The 14,740-nt window shown below is 39.3% G+C and overlaps 1 protein-coding gene across 1 annotated transcript; it reads right to left on the minus strand.

Moving 5' to 3' along the window:
- Positions 1-5,066: 5,066 nt before the first annotated feature.
- LOC104101097 (basic endochitinase) lies at positions 5,067-6,743 on the minus strand. Its single transcript, XM_009608509.4, has 3 exons — positions 6,386-6,743; positions 5,922-6,075; positions 5,067-5,529 (listed from the first exon to the last, which is right to left on the minus strand). The coding sequence occupies exons 1-3, from the start codon at positions 6,654-6,656 to the stop codon at positions 5,157-5,159; spliced, it is 798 nt and encodes a 265-aa protein (XP_009606804.1). The 5' UTR covers positions 6,657-6,743; the 3' UTR covers positions 5,067-5,156.
- Between the last annotated feature and the right edge of the window lie 7,997 nt (positions 6,744-14,740).

Consider the following 14,740-nt stretch of genomic DNA (forward strand, 5'->3'; position numbering starts at 1 on the left):
ATCAGTTAAGGTGTTATGCAAAGTCAAGATGTTGAAAAAGCAACATGGGAAGCGTAGGATGACATGATGAAACGATATCCTTATTTATTTCAAGAAAATGCAGCTTAGGCTTGAATAGTGTACTAACGTGCCTTATGTTTTCTTTTGAGACTTGCATTGTTATCACTGGTATTTGGTAGAGTGTAATAAAATTTTGTTGGTATTTAGAGGTTTATTGTATTAAATGGTAGCTATACGGGGCCGTCGTACTTTATGTATATCGTATACATGTGGTTAGCTAGCAGGTAGATATTTTTAGATGGTCCTATTTATAAATGAGACTCTGTCGAATATTTGAGAATTTGGAGAATTAGTCAAAAGGGATGAGTAATAAGAGGCCATTTGGTGAAAAGATCTAGAAGGGTTATGATTGGATATTTGAACTTGATTACGACTTCGTCTTGACATTCGAGAACAAATATTTCTAAGTGGGAGAGATTATAAATCCCCAGAAATATTTTTGACAATATTAAGCCCAATTCAAGCTTAAGAGAATAATTAGTGAGACCTCGAAGTATGTGTGGGCCCACACAACGGTATCAAGATCATCACAATACTTGGACATGAAGGTCATGAGTGCGTAGGTCCCTAAATTACGTGACTGATGATATAACTTTATAAAATTGAATAAAAAAGATTAAAAAAATTATCGAAGTCCTGTGTGGCCAAGATGTGTGGCCCACGCAGGCTACGTGGCCCATTCCAGAAGATGGGAGGAAGATGGAAGAGAGGGCTCAAGTGCGTGGTACACGCGGGCCACCCATGCAGACCCTTGTGCTAAAACATAGAGGGAGTTCGGAAAAATAGAAAAGAAGAAGATTTTGAAGGTTTGGGGTTCTAGAGAGAGACACGCTTTACGCTAATTAATGTTGAGCAATACTAGTATTAACATTGCAACATCCTTGACTTTGCTAGATTTCATCAAATCAATCAAGAACACCAAAAGAGGGATTTTCTAGCATTTGCTTCAAAAGGTAATTTTCATTACTTGAAACCCATTTATGGAGTATAAAAATAAGTATTTTAATATTACTTATGAGTTAGAAAAGTAGTTAAAATAGTGAAATAAATGAAGCTAGCTTTGACATTGAAAAACTTGTTGATTGGGAAGATAAATAGTGTTGGTTTTATTTAAACGACGTCGTCTTGAGTTTCTAATGGAACAAGTAGATTCCATAACAATTTAATGGATGAATTGGACTTAACATTTAATGTTTGACCTTCAAATGGTGAAATATGGGGTTTTTTTTTAAAGTTGTGAAGTTGGACCTAGGCACTTATATGTATATGTGCATTTGTACTTATGGGGACAAGCGAAAAAAGATGTCACCACGTATTTCTAGCTATGTTGCATAAAGAAAATATTGTTGTTTTATAATTAAAAAAATCTTGTTTCTAAAGATTTGATGTCAAATAATGCTTGAGGAAAATGTTATAAGTTTTATTTAAGCTTGTGTATTGGAAAGAATATAAATATTTGAGTGCTAAATATGAATTTTTATGAAAAGTATTTCTTTTGAAACTTGATTAATGGATAGCATCCATTGTATCTTTGAAGAATTGATGTTAAATTGCTAAAATTGCTAAAGGCTTTAACATGAAGAAGGTTATATGTTTGATTGTTTATTCAAATGGTTTGGTTTGTCCATGAGCAATGATTTGATAAAAATAGATCCTTTGAGGCTAATATGCTATGAATCTATTTTTGAAATATCAAATATTTTGGGAGTTATTAGTGAAGACCACCGAGATTGGTTAGAATATTGAGTTCGTTTTCATAGAACTACAAGTGCCGATGTAGGGACACATTCTAATGCTAAGACGGGGTTTGTGGGATAAAGTTTCCCATTGTGAAAGAAAATGATCATTTATTAAAGTAATAAGGTTAAGTCAACTCGTACGGCACTACGGGAAGCTGCCCAGACAAGTAGGGTTACATACTTGTTGTTAGGTTGATCACCTAGTGGTCTTTTATTATGTCGGTGTCAGTATAGTACTCTTGGTGAAAAGGTCAAAGATAATTTTGTGATACTTAGGCCTAAGGAGCCGAAAGTGATTTCAATTAATTAATAACGCTGAAAAAAGTTTTGCATTATTCTTATTAGGATCATGGGTAGATATAAATATTTTAAAAGTTTGTATCATGATTGACATTTTTCTAGTCTTTTCATTTAAAATGATAAGAAGCATGAATTGATAATAATAGTTATCATTCTATATCAAATGTTGGTTGCAATATTTTTGTAAGGCCTTGTCCCAGGAACTTGAGTTAGAGAGAGTCTATGACTCTTATTGAGTACCTTGTGGTGTACTCAACCCTCAGGGGCCCATCTCCAGGGTCCCACTTACTTTACATATTTTCAGGATGCGACATGGTACGTGATGAGCAGATGAGGTTAGGATGACTCTCTCTCCGATGCATATAGCAAGACGCCATTTCTATTCCATGTTAGTCTTCATGTTGATATTACTTACTTTTAGTTGGATTTGTCCCACGTATTTATTTCATCCTTGTGTCTTAGAGATTTCATAGACAATTGCTATTCTTTTGAAGTTGAAATCGAGAGTTATTCATATGGCATGCATGAAAGAATTATTGTTATTCTTTTGTATTTTTCTATTATTGAGAAATAATGGATTTAAATATTTTATTTCATGTATGGTTTTAATCATTTAAAATGATTGTGTTTTCAAAAAGGCTTCTATATGTATCTATTTTGCATATAGATGGGCATTCTTGTACGGTTTAATTCACCCATAAATTGGATAGTGTGCTGGGTGCCGGTCACATGATTTTGGGTCATGACACCATTGGGCCGGGTTCATAACCGATGGTGCTTCCCAATGAGTAGCTGGAATAAAGAAAATAAAAGTTAACAAAGGAGAAAATTCTTTTTAAACGTGGTAAGGAAAGGATATTTGAAGACTTACGAGCATAATTCCAAGATTCGGGAATGGAAGGGGCTATTGCCGGGAGAATGTCCTTGGTAGCAATGACAACAAACCATTCCATGCAGCCATGGTCGTTATCATCATCGATACTGGTAACGATGACATGGTTGCCGTATTTATTAAGTTTAAGCACACCTCTACAGAAGTTCTTCGGGGAGTAGAGGTTGATTAAATGTGCGAGAGTGAGGGTCTTTTCGACCTCAGAGCACAATTTTCGAAGGCAAGCCACCGTACGCCATATTGATGGACTCACCTAAGTCAAGCAGATTTGGTAGCAGTGGCAAAATTTTAAAATTATGAGATCAATTTCTTTTCCCAATTTTAAACTAAAAGGGTATGTATAAATATATGAATCCTGGTTTGCTAAAGGTGACCCTTTCCACCTCGTTGGGGGCAAAGATTTCGATGTTATTCTAGTCCCAATCCTCCTTTACGACGGGAATGCTAACAAGGCGAATGGAAGAAGGATATCTACGGACATGCTAATTTCTATCATTTTTGGGGTTGATAGTTTCCTTTTGAACTTGAAGGTCCGACTGAGAGTTAAGTTGAAGAGGTGTGATGGTATTAACAGTAGGAGGCTCGGATTTAATATCGATTTCCTTCGTTTTGTTCTTTTCAGTGCCACCACCAATGAGAAGGACATAGGTTTAGGGAACAATGGTAGAAGAAGATATGGTGATAAAAAATTTGAGTAATAAGATTTTATTGAGAAAGAGGGGTTTTGCAGTACGGTTCTAACGAAATTCGAAGAAGAAGAAGAAGAAGAAGAAGAAGAAGAAGAAGAAGAAGAAGAAGAAGAAGAAGAAGAAGAAGAGTTTTTAAAAGTAAAAGGTAAAAGTGATGAGTAGTGGATAATTTTATAGGCGGCAAAATTCATTGTCATAATTATCTTGAAAACTAGCAAAAATATTCGCCGAATTAAAGTATAACACGTGTTAGGTTCATTAAATGAAAGGAGACGTGCGTCCTATCAAATGTCAAAAACCGTTTAGGTTCTTTCCCGCCAAGAAAAAGGGGTCTTATCTACTTCCCGATAACATAAAGTTTTGTCAACGAAAAGTAGGGGGACTATTTGTATGGTGTAAAATTGATCAACACTAGGTGGACGCTCGACGAGTTGACACGTGGAATTGAAGATAAGTAATTAAGGTATGAGTCATTAAATAATTGTTACCCGATATAAATATGTGACCGGTGCTGAATAAGTCCCGAAGGCATTGGAACCGAGAACGAAGGAAGACATCAGTCAGAAAAGACATTATTCAGTGAGCAGTCGTTACAAAGAATCTTTGTATTAATGATCAACCGTTATGCACCCTTCAAGAGGGGTTTTATTCTCATTAAAGAAGAATTTATTTTTGGGATCTTGTCTCCCTGAATAAAGTTATAAATAGGAGAATTCGTATCCATAGTGGGACATGAAAAATTATTTGTACACAAAAGCTAAATTCTGCTCTTATTATATCAAATTACTCTCTTTCTTTTGTTCTTAATATTGCTCTTATTACTACTTCCGGAGAAGCTAAGTCCATAACCATACTTGTATGTCTTTCAAGTTATTTTAATAATCTTATTTTTGTTTTTACTTATTTTATATTTTTGGATGAAATTAATTCACGTGTCTATAAACCGTTTTATGGATAAACACGTCCCACTAATATGCCACTGTGCATTTTTGGTACGCCCTGCACCAGGGCTCGCCCAACATATGCCTTTTAAAACACTGCTTGTACCAATTTTTATGAGAAGTGATAACTTTATATCGAATGTAATGGTTCCCCGTGACTATCGAATCCTCTGGTGGGAAGGCGGGGGGAGTTGGATTTAGTTTTATATATTGATAGTGTAACAAATTTTTACACTATGTAATTTAATTTGTTGTATCATGGTAATACATTTAGTTTAGGTTACTTATAATGCGTATTACATAAAATTAGTTGTAATTGTTTTTTAAGTGACCTGACTTAAACTTGTTTTTGGGATGCCGATCATTAGTTCAATAATTATCCATATGGAACACTAAACACGAATAAACAAATAGTTTTGACAATAAACTCTTTTCTGGCTCCATATTAAGCAAGAGATCATATTATTTTTAGATGGACCAAACCTTATTAGGGTCTCAAGTGCTACACAAAAGTACTATAATTGATTCAAGGTCCCTACTGGCCGAAAGGCTTTTGGTTAGCACAGTCCAAGTTATTGCCAGGGTCAACTCCCAAAATCTGACAGTATCTTCTGTAGAACCCAATTCTGCTCTGCATCTGTGCATTTGAACCTTTGTTACATTCAATTCCACCATTGATGATGTTGGTGATTACACCAAAGCCGGGGACGCGGCGCGCGGCCGAATCAGCTGCGGATGGAGTCCATCTCCCAGTTATGACATCGTGGGCTGATGGCTTTGGTTGCTGGGGTGTCATCCAGAACCATAGGGCTGTTTTGAATGACACTACTGGATCATTGGCTACTAAATCTGGGTTGTTTAACAAATCGCTTCCTATTGCTCTCCCTGCTGGTCCATAGTTGTAGTTGCTGCATCACATATATAATTATTTTGTACTATTTTAGTGTGTGATTTTAAAGTACGGACAGTATAAAAATCTTTTAACACAGTCAAATCATCTAAATGATAATGGACTTAACTAACTTATTTACATCGGTATTGTGAAGAATTTACTCGATTAGCATATATCAAGCAACCTGCCTTATCTTTTAGTTATAAAAAAATATTTTACATTGTCAATGTGCAAAAGTTAAACCAAAGAAAATGACATGTCATTGCTCATAAAAAATGACAAATTATCCGTTACAATAAGTTAAGTAAATGCATTAACTGTGTAAAATTCGTTACTTCTAAGTTCTGGAGCCGCAATCTAGTTAACAAATACTGACGAAAATGAGGGAAATAAACGTTAATTACTTACTAGGATATTTGGATAGGGCCTCGACCGAAGTACGTTTTACCAGGAGCACAAGGCCACTGCTGATTTGCAACGCAGTAATTTGGAGGGCTTCCTTGTTCCTGCTTGAAGCAATATCCCCATGAATATGGGCCATCCGGTGCTGTTGCCCATCCTCCTATATATATATATATATCATAGATAGATGATAAGTATGGATTGAATGTATCATTTCTCATATACCAATCATAGTACGCTATCTAAACTTAACGAGTTCAACTGTAAAAGTTCTAAATACTCATGACTTTATGATATTTGTTGAAATTTGAGTGAATTTTTACATAAATATAAAAAAGTAGTAGCGTCAATTGAATATGCCATTGAACAAATGCTCCATATGCCTAGCAAATCATAAAAGAGATAGTAAAACTAGGAACTGATAAATTATATGCAGGTGAATGTACAGTGTAAAGGAGCAAATAAAATACCTGTAGTTTCATGAGAAGTTTGAGCCAAAAAGGCAGCAATTTCCTTTTTACGAGTATTGGTGTCCCCAGTAGTTCCAAAAGCACCAAAGGATCTAGTAGCTGTTACGAAAGCTTCATAAGTATAGAATCCTTTGGCAGGACAATTGGCATCGTTGCGATGCAGTAGTATTCTCTCAAACAGATTTTTACTAACAAGAGCACCAACATCTTGTGCCAAAGCATATTTTAGGCAAAAGAGACAAAACAAAGACACTAACCAAAACCTCATCATTCTGTTTTATTTGTCTTGGTTTTCGTTAAGGTGATAATAGAGTTGTATATATAGTGAGTAATAAAGTGAAGTGGGGTGTAGAATTTTCGATCGAGTTTTCAGTAAAAAGAAATCAAACCTTGGGATGGATGATTTCATAATTTATTCTCAGTGGGAGCAGGGGAAGTATGACATGTGTATGATCGTCGTCAAATCACACGTTATTCTGGTCAATTTGACTATGGATAGTGGTGGCAGACAAAGACTTTAGCTGAGTCTTGGATAGAATATATTTTTTTAAAAGAACAGTATGTTATCACTCATTCTTTTCTTCCGAACATGTAGTATAATTGTATCACCCAAAATTTAAATTTAGATTTTTGTACGGTTAGATTTATAGTGAAAAGAGTTAATCTAAGTCAATATTAATACCCAAATGATAGATCTTGCGTGTGCTATTAGATAGCAATAAATAAGAGCAATAATGGAATAATGAATAATTCAAAAATATGAAAGGAAGCAATAAATTATAATAAATTATATTTAAGTAAATAATTAGATAAATGTCACTCGACGGGGATGAGATTTCCCAATGATTCTTCTGACTATAATGGATATTGATAGCCTTTGAATAATCCGATTCTCCTTGGATCGAGAAAAAAAAAATAGATAAAGATATAAGAAAAAAGTAAGTTTTGTATGCGTATGATAAAGAGAGAATCTTAAAAGAATATCAATATTATTCTTTATAAAAAGTGTCTAATCCCCGTCTATAAATACATATATTTCTATTTATAAGGTTTCATGGGCCACATAGTACAACAGGAAAATATTTACTTGTATATTCTCTAGGGAATAGAAATTTTAGAATTATCCATTATTGCACACCGAAAAAAAGTGTTTGTCCTCGTTTCATCTTTATCCGACCACCTCGACCTCATCGACGACTCCCCTTCTTTTGGTGACGTAGATCTCTCGATATGCTATAATGCCAATGCATAGTTGCTTTAGAAGGCTTTTACACCGTTGACCAAGTCAAATATGTGATGTGAAACTTTTCACCCATACAATAACTCTAGTTGTTCCGAATTTAAAATAAAAGAAGTATAGATCTAGTGTTCAATATTGCAATACATTTGTACACTTTAAAAATAACATATGTATAGATCTAGTAATTATCGCATTAAAATTAGATATATGGTACATATATAAAAGTTTTTAAATTTACCCTTATTTTAAAAACAAATGAAAGATAGAATAACAATATTACGTTATGTTTATTTTTAGGTGTTTTATCCGCATAATTTAACCCTCGTATAAGTGTTTACCCGAAAAATGGATAGAGTTAAATTTGTACGCAATTCCGAAAATATGTGGTGCAACTTAATACAAAATGCAAGGATAAATAAAATGTGAATGTAGATTGGAGAGAATATAATCTGGATAAGGCAATCAAGAACAGTGAACCTTAGGATTTAACAAATAGAATCAATCTAAGAAACTGGAATAGCCATTCTTCATTGTAGAGGAATATAATACTTTCATTCTAATATAAGTCTCAGAATAATGTCCCATACAGAAATGATAACCAAGCCCTTTTATAGTGGAGGGATTCAGCTCCAAGCATAATAAAGTAAACATTCAGTGGGAGACCCATGATAAGTCAGTTTTTCCATAATTTCTGCCAAGGTTTTCTCTAGTGGGATTGTAACGGCTTTTGTCTGCGAGCTCGATCTTGCTTAGAATCCTCGATTTTGGTTCGAGCTAGATTTCGACTCGAACTTGTGACCTTGTTTCGAGCCCGATCCTGGTTCGAGCCCTCGAATTGATTCCAGTTCAATGTTGGTTGGTCTTTGGATTATCAGCACGATAGGTCTACCTGCGTCATGGTTCGATTCTTGTTCTAGTTTAACTATGATATCGATCTCGACACGGACCGGCCTCCCCGGGTTCGAGGTTGGTTCGTCCCCCTTCGGGATCTTACTTCGATACATCACCCTTCGAACCATACCGGATATGCCAAGGCTGAAATCTATTTCGACCGTATACAGATAGTCCCCTCGTTTCTTAGAAAGAATATGGCGAGAAACGATATGATTTTCAACAGCTCGATTGAATTATATCTTGTCGTTTCCATCGGGTTCGACCATGACGCATCTGGTAGCTGTCCCGTCGGTTTAGTCTTTCAAGGCATTTAATGCATGTCAGGCGGTGGTCGGCCACTGCTGATACTGAACCGCCATCGTTTGAACCTATAAATAACCCTTACTTTTATCTTTTACCATTTTTACATCTTCTATCTTCCAAAATTTCCCAAGTTCTTCTTCGTGCTCTCTAATTTACCAGCAAAATTGTGATTTCTTTCCGAAAAAGAAAAACCCCTCTTCAATTCTACCAAATCTCTATCACTTTCTTCTATTCCTTACTTTTGAATTCAAAAATGGCGAAAATATCGCAAACCATTCCTCAGAAAGAGAAGGCTTCATCTTCACAGTATGTCGCCGATGAGGCACCGACAGAACCACGGCCTGAGGAGTGTGTTCCCGGGGCGTGCGTCCTTACTTCAGATTTTAAGGTTGATAAAGGTTCATTGGTCCCTGGCCGGTGTGAGCCGGTATCGAGGTACATGTGTTCGATAACCGAGAAACACCTCGATCTATTAAAGAAGGATTGCAATTGGGGTGAAAAAGAAGTAATAATACCTACCCCTGACGAAGATATTACTTCTTACGTGAAAGGGTTTTTGAACGTATATACTTACCCTTTCACTTTGAGTCCCCTCGATTCTGTTGTTATTGACTTCTGTCGACAATATCAGGTAACCTTAGGCTAGGTCCATCCTTCTTTGTGGCGGATCGTTATCCTGATCCGATATTTTGTGAGCAAAATTGAGGGGATGTCGTTCACCCTCGATCATCTTATCTGGTTGTACCGTCCCTAACTTTTTCGGGGAGGGTTAATAAAACTCCAGCGTCAGGCTACCAAGGCTCTGTTCTCGAGTATTGACGAGGATAGGGACCGGGGTTGGATGAGCAGGTTCGTTCGAATAAGGACTTCGGACCTGATCCCGACTGAAAAGATGCCCTTTCCCGAGGAGTGGAATATGAAATGTAAGTGTGATCTTGCTGTTGCTTCTATTTTGTTCTTCCATTTGTTCTCTTATCGACACTCCTTTTTTTGTGATGTAGCGGTTCCTTGGATGCCCGGAGCAGTTCCTGATCTCAAGAATTGGGTACGGGCTCTTGTTTCGAATTCCACATACGCCGAGCGCTCATGGTGTGATTTTACAAAGGGTCGGTGGGAGGCCAAAAATCACGGTAAGCTCATTTTTCGGACTCTGACGATCCGAATGAGGCGTTTCTCAAAATATTTTTTATAAGGTTTCCCATATACAGGTTTGGGTAAAGACACGATCTTGAGGCCTCTGTCCAATGAGGAGGATTTTTCGACATCTTTCCCAAATCCGGTGAAGGAAAATAAAAGGAAGAGAGCCTCGTTTCCCGAATATCCAAAACCGAAGAAGAGGACGGCTCGTAAGCCGAACAAGAATGTCATTCCTTTGACCGTGGAATCCGTTTTGCGTCTAAGGGATGAAGAAGAAGAAGAAGAAGAGGAGTACAATGAGTCCGCGCTGGCGGTCCGAACGAAGAGAGCCACCGATGCTTCATCGCCGGCTGGATCGATGATGCTCTATGGGGCTCCGCCTCGAACTGAAGATATACCGGAGAAAGATTCAGGTAGAGTCCCCAAACTATCGGATGTTGAAGACGCCTCTCATCGGAGTCAACCGGAAGGGGTTAAAATCGAAGAGCCCCTCGAACCCCTCCGAGCCGAGGGGAACGCTCCAAGCAAGTCATTTGGGGCAGCAGCGATCGAGGATTCGCCTACCTTTCCCGTTTTTTCCACATGGGTGATTCGGGAAGCTCAAGCTCTGGGAGCCCTCGATCTAGACAGGCCTCACGACAAAGAAGATCTATTTGTGACCTGTTTACCGGTATCGAGGACGTTGCCGGTGCCAGTGATGAATCAGATCTTTTTCACGGATTGCGGCAGGCTTTGAATCAGGTGTGCCTTTAAAATTGTTTTTTGTTGGTACTGCCTTTATATTCGTTTTTCGTTAACTTCGCTTCTTGTTTCTTTGTAGGCTGCTGCAGTCCATCGAGAACAATGTTCTCGTTTCCAGAATAAGCTGCATCGATACGCGGCTGACCTACACCGCGCTACTGACGAGAGGAACTCCCTTAGACTTTCTTTAGGGCAGAGAGAGGAGGAAATAAAAGACCTCCGAGCTGAGCTGGCCAAGGCTTATCGAGATCAGAATGATTTGTCTGAGCAGGTAATGATGCTTTTGAAAACCTATGGGTTTGATACCGGAATGATAGCTAACATTTCGGTCTCACAGCTAGGGAAGCTTCGTGAGGAGGTCGACGTGATAAGGATGGAATCCTTGCGGTGGAAAGAAGGTATAGACCGCTTTGCTGCAGAAAAAGAGACTGCTCGAGCCCAGTTATCATCGTCTGAAACCCAACTTCAGAAAATGAAGGAAAAGGTCCTGGTTCAAGCAAGAAGAATTGAGGAGCTTGAGGCTCGGTTGGCCTCTATACTTGCCAAGGCCGAATCCGATGCTGAAAAGGCAAAGGCCGATGCGGATGCGCTCGTGGCCGTCTATCGGGCCGATGCTGAAGCTGCCCAAGTCCAGGCAAGAGAGGCAGCCGAATCCGCCGATAGTCGAGTGCATCGGGTCGCCGAACTTGCTAAGTGCCGATCCAGAAGGGAAACTCTCGAGGAGATTCATGCTCGCGGCTTCGATCTCGCGGAAGAGATAAAAAAGGCAAAAGAACTCAAAGATGATGCTGAAGCTCTGGTTTCTGATGGTGATGACAACGACGATGGGAGCAAGAGCGGATCTGAAAATGGGAGGGGGGACCTGATAAAGAAGAGACCGCTCCCGGTCGAGAAATTTAGTTCTTAGTTTTTACGTTGTAATCACCCATGTAGATAAATTTGTGTATAGGCATATCTCCCCTTTCGCCGACTTGCTTCTATTTTTGTTTCCTGTTTTGCGAGGACTTTATTCGCCTTATGAATGTTTCCACAATGTTTTAAACCACACAATCAAATTTGGACCTCGTAGTCTCTGCAACCGAGCAAGCGTTTACTCTAACTTGGGGCAATGTAGCCCTTTAGGCTTATTAGTTGTCAATGATTCGATATTCAAGAAATATAGCCCGTGGGCGTGATGGTCGAGCGAGTGTTTGCTCGGACTCGAAAATGTAGCCCGTAGGCTTAGTCGAGTGAATGATTCGAACTCGAATTAATGTAGCCCGTAGGCTTAGTCGAGTGTTTGATTCGAACTCGAATTAATGTAGCCCGTAGGCTTTAATGGTCGAGTGAGTGTTTGCTCGAACTCGAAATAAAAAATAGCCCGTAGGCTTGATCGAGTGAATGATTCGAACTCGAATTAATGTAGCCCGTAGGCTTAATGGTCGAGTGAGTGTTTGCTCGAACGCGAAATAAAAATAGCCCGTAGGCTTGGTCGAGTGATTGATTCGAACTCGAATTAATGTAGCCCGTAGGCTTAATGGTCAAGTGAGTGTTTGCTCGAACTCAAAATAAAAAATAGCCCGTAGGCTTGGTCGAGTGAATGATTCAAACTCGAATTAATGTAGCCCGTAGGCTTAATGGTCGAGTGAGTGTTTGCTCGAACTCAAAATAAAAAATAGCCTGTAGGCTTGGTCAAGTGAATGATTCAAACTCGAATTAATGTAGCCCGTAGGCTTAACGGTCGAGTGAGTGTTTGCTCGAACTTGAAATAAAAATAGCACGTAGGCTTGGTCGAGTGAATGATTCAAACTCGAATTAATGTAGCCCGTAGGCTTAATGGTCGAGTGAGTGTTTGCTCGAACTCAAAATAAAAAATAGCCTGTAGGCTTGGTCGAGTGAATGATTCGAACTCGAATTAATGTAGCCCGTAGGCTTAATGGTAGAATTGTATCTTAATTCTTCGAACGTTATTACACGCCTGGGTTCGGGGCAATCTATATGAGCATGGTTCGCTTCGACCATTTGTCTCTTTACAGTTTTCCTATTGGGACCCTGTTGCTGTGAAATAACTCTCTTGCGGGACCTCAGATATTGTTATAAATGCTGCACGACCAATGGTTGCCTCATTAAAAACCTTGTCGAAAAACCCATTTGGGATAAAACCGGTCTAAGGGAAAAAGAGTGCAACGCGTGCTTTCTGGCGAGAGATCCGTCCCTTGTTCGGACTTCTGCAGGGGTCAGTTTCGAGATATAAACGAATATGGAAAAGTTGTACCTTAACAGTAGTACCGTTTTAGATGTGATACATTCCAGTTGCTTGATAGCTGTTTGCCGTTTATAACGTTGATCCTGTATGACCCCTTTCCGATGTCCTCGAGTACCTGATATGGTCCTTCCCAATTCGGTCCTAGTTTCCCTTCATTCAGATTTCGGGTATTGATGGTAATTTTTCTCAACACTAAGTCCCCAGGCTTGAAATGGCGGAGTTTGGTTCTTCGATTATAATATCTTTCGATTCGCTGCTTTTGGGCGGCCATTCGGACGAGGGCAGTTTCTCGCCTTTCGTTCGATAGTTCGAGGCTTATATTCATAGCCTCGTTATTTGATTCTTCTATCGCGAATCGAAATCTAGTACTGGGTTCACCAACCTCGACTGGTATCAATGCTTCGGATCCATATACTAAGGAGAACGGGGTCTCCCCCGTACTGGATTTTGACGTTGTCCGATATGCCCAAAGGAATTCAGGCAGGATTTCTCTCCATCTCCCTTTAGCGTCGTTCAACCTCTTCTTTAAGTTTTGAATGACAGTTTTATTTGTTGATTCGGCCTGCCCATTCCCAATGGGGTGGTATGGCGTCGACAGTATCCTTCTTATCTTGTAGTCTTCGAGGAATCTTGTTACTTTGCCGCCAACGAATTGTTTTCCATTGTCACATACTATTTCGGCGGGTATCCCGAACCGGCATATGATATGATCCCAAATAAAGTCTATAACTTCTTTTTCTCTTATTTTCTCGAACGCCTGCGCTTCAACCCATTTAGAAAAATAGTCAGTCATAAATAAAATGAATTTGGCTTTACCTGGGGTCGATGGCAGAGGGCCGACGATGTCCATTCCCCATTTCATGAATGGCCACGGGGATAGGACCGAGTGGAGTTGTTCTCCGGGCTGGTGGATCATTGGTGCGAACCTTTGACATTTGTCACATTTACGAACAAATTCCTTCGTATATTTGCCCATATCGATCCAATAATACCCTGCTCTGATTATTTTTTGGACTAATGTGTCGGCTCCAGAGTGATTCCCGCAAGTACCCTCATGCACTTCCCGTAGGATGTAATCGACATCCCCCGAACCCAAGCATACCGCCAACGGTCGATCGAACGTTCTTTGGTACAGTGTTCCGTCTGAAGCCAGAGTGAATCGAGCAGCTTTGGTCCGTAGGGTTCTGGAATCTTTAGGGTCCGATGGGAGTTTTTCGCTTTTCAAATATTCAATATACTTGTTTCTCCAATCCCAGGTTAAGCTTGTAGAGTTTATTTTAGCGTGACCTTCTTCGATTACCGATCTCAAAAGTTGAACAACATTCCCCGAGCCCGTATCATCTACCTCGACCGACCTCATTATTCTGTTCCCGTGGTACATGCCGTAAAGTCTATTATTTGAAATGGCGCAAAGTGATAAGCAGTTTATCTAAATACCTCTGCATTCTACCTTCTTGAACTTCGAAGGTTTTGTTTACTTGACTCACCACCAGCAAGGAGTCGCAGTTGGCTTCGATGACTTCTGCTCCCAAGTTTCTAGCTAGCTCGAGACCTGCAATCATGGCTTTATACTCGGCCTCGTTGTTAGTCAACCTGCAAGTTTTAATAGATTGCCTAATAATGCCACCCGTGGGTGGTTTCAAAACTATGCCCAGCCCGGACCCCTTTACGTTCGAAGCCTCGTCCGTAAAAAGGATCCATACCCCTGATGATGTACCTGATTTCAACATTTCTTTTTCGACTTCGGGTACGAGGGCTGGTGTGAAATCGGCCACGAAATCTGCTAAAACTTGAG

Source organism: Nicotiana tomentosiformis, chromosome 2 (assembly GCF_000390325.3).
Source record: "Nicotiana tomentosiformis chromosome 2, ASM39032v3, whole genome shotgun sequence".
Classification (NCBI taxonomy): Eukaryota; Viridiplantae; Streptophyta; class Magnoliopsida; order Solanales; family Solanaceae; genus Nicotiana; species Nicotiana tomentosiformis.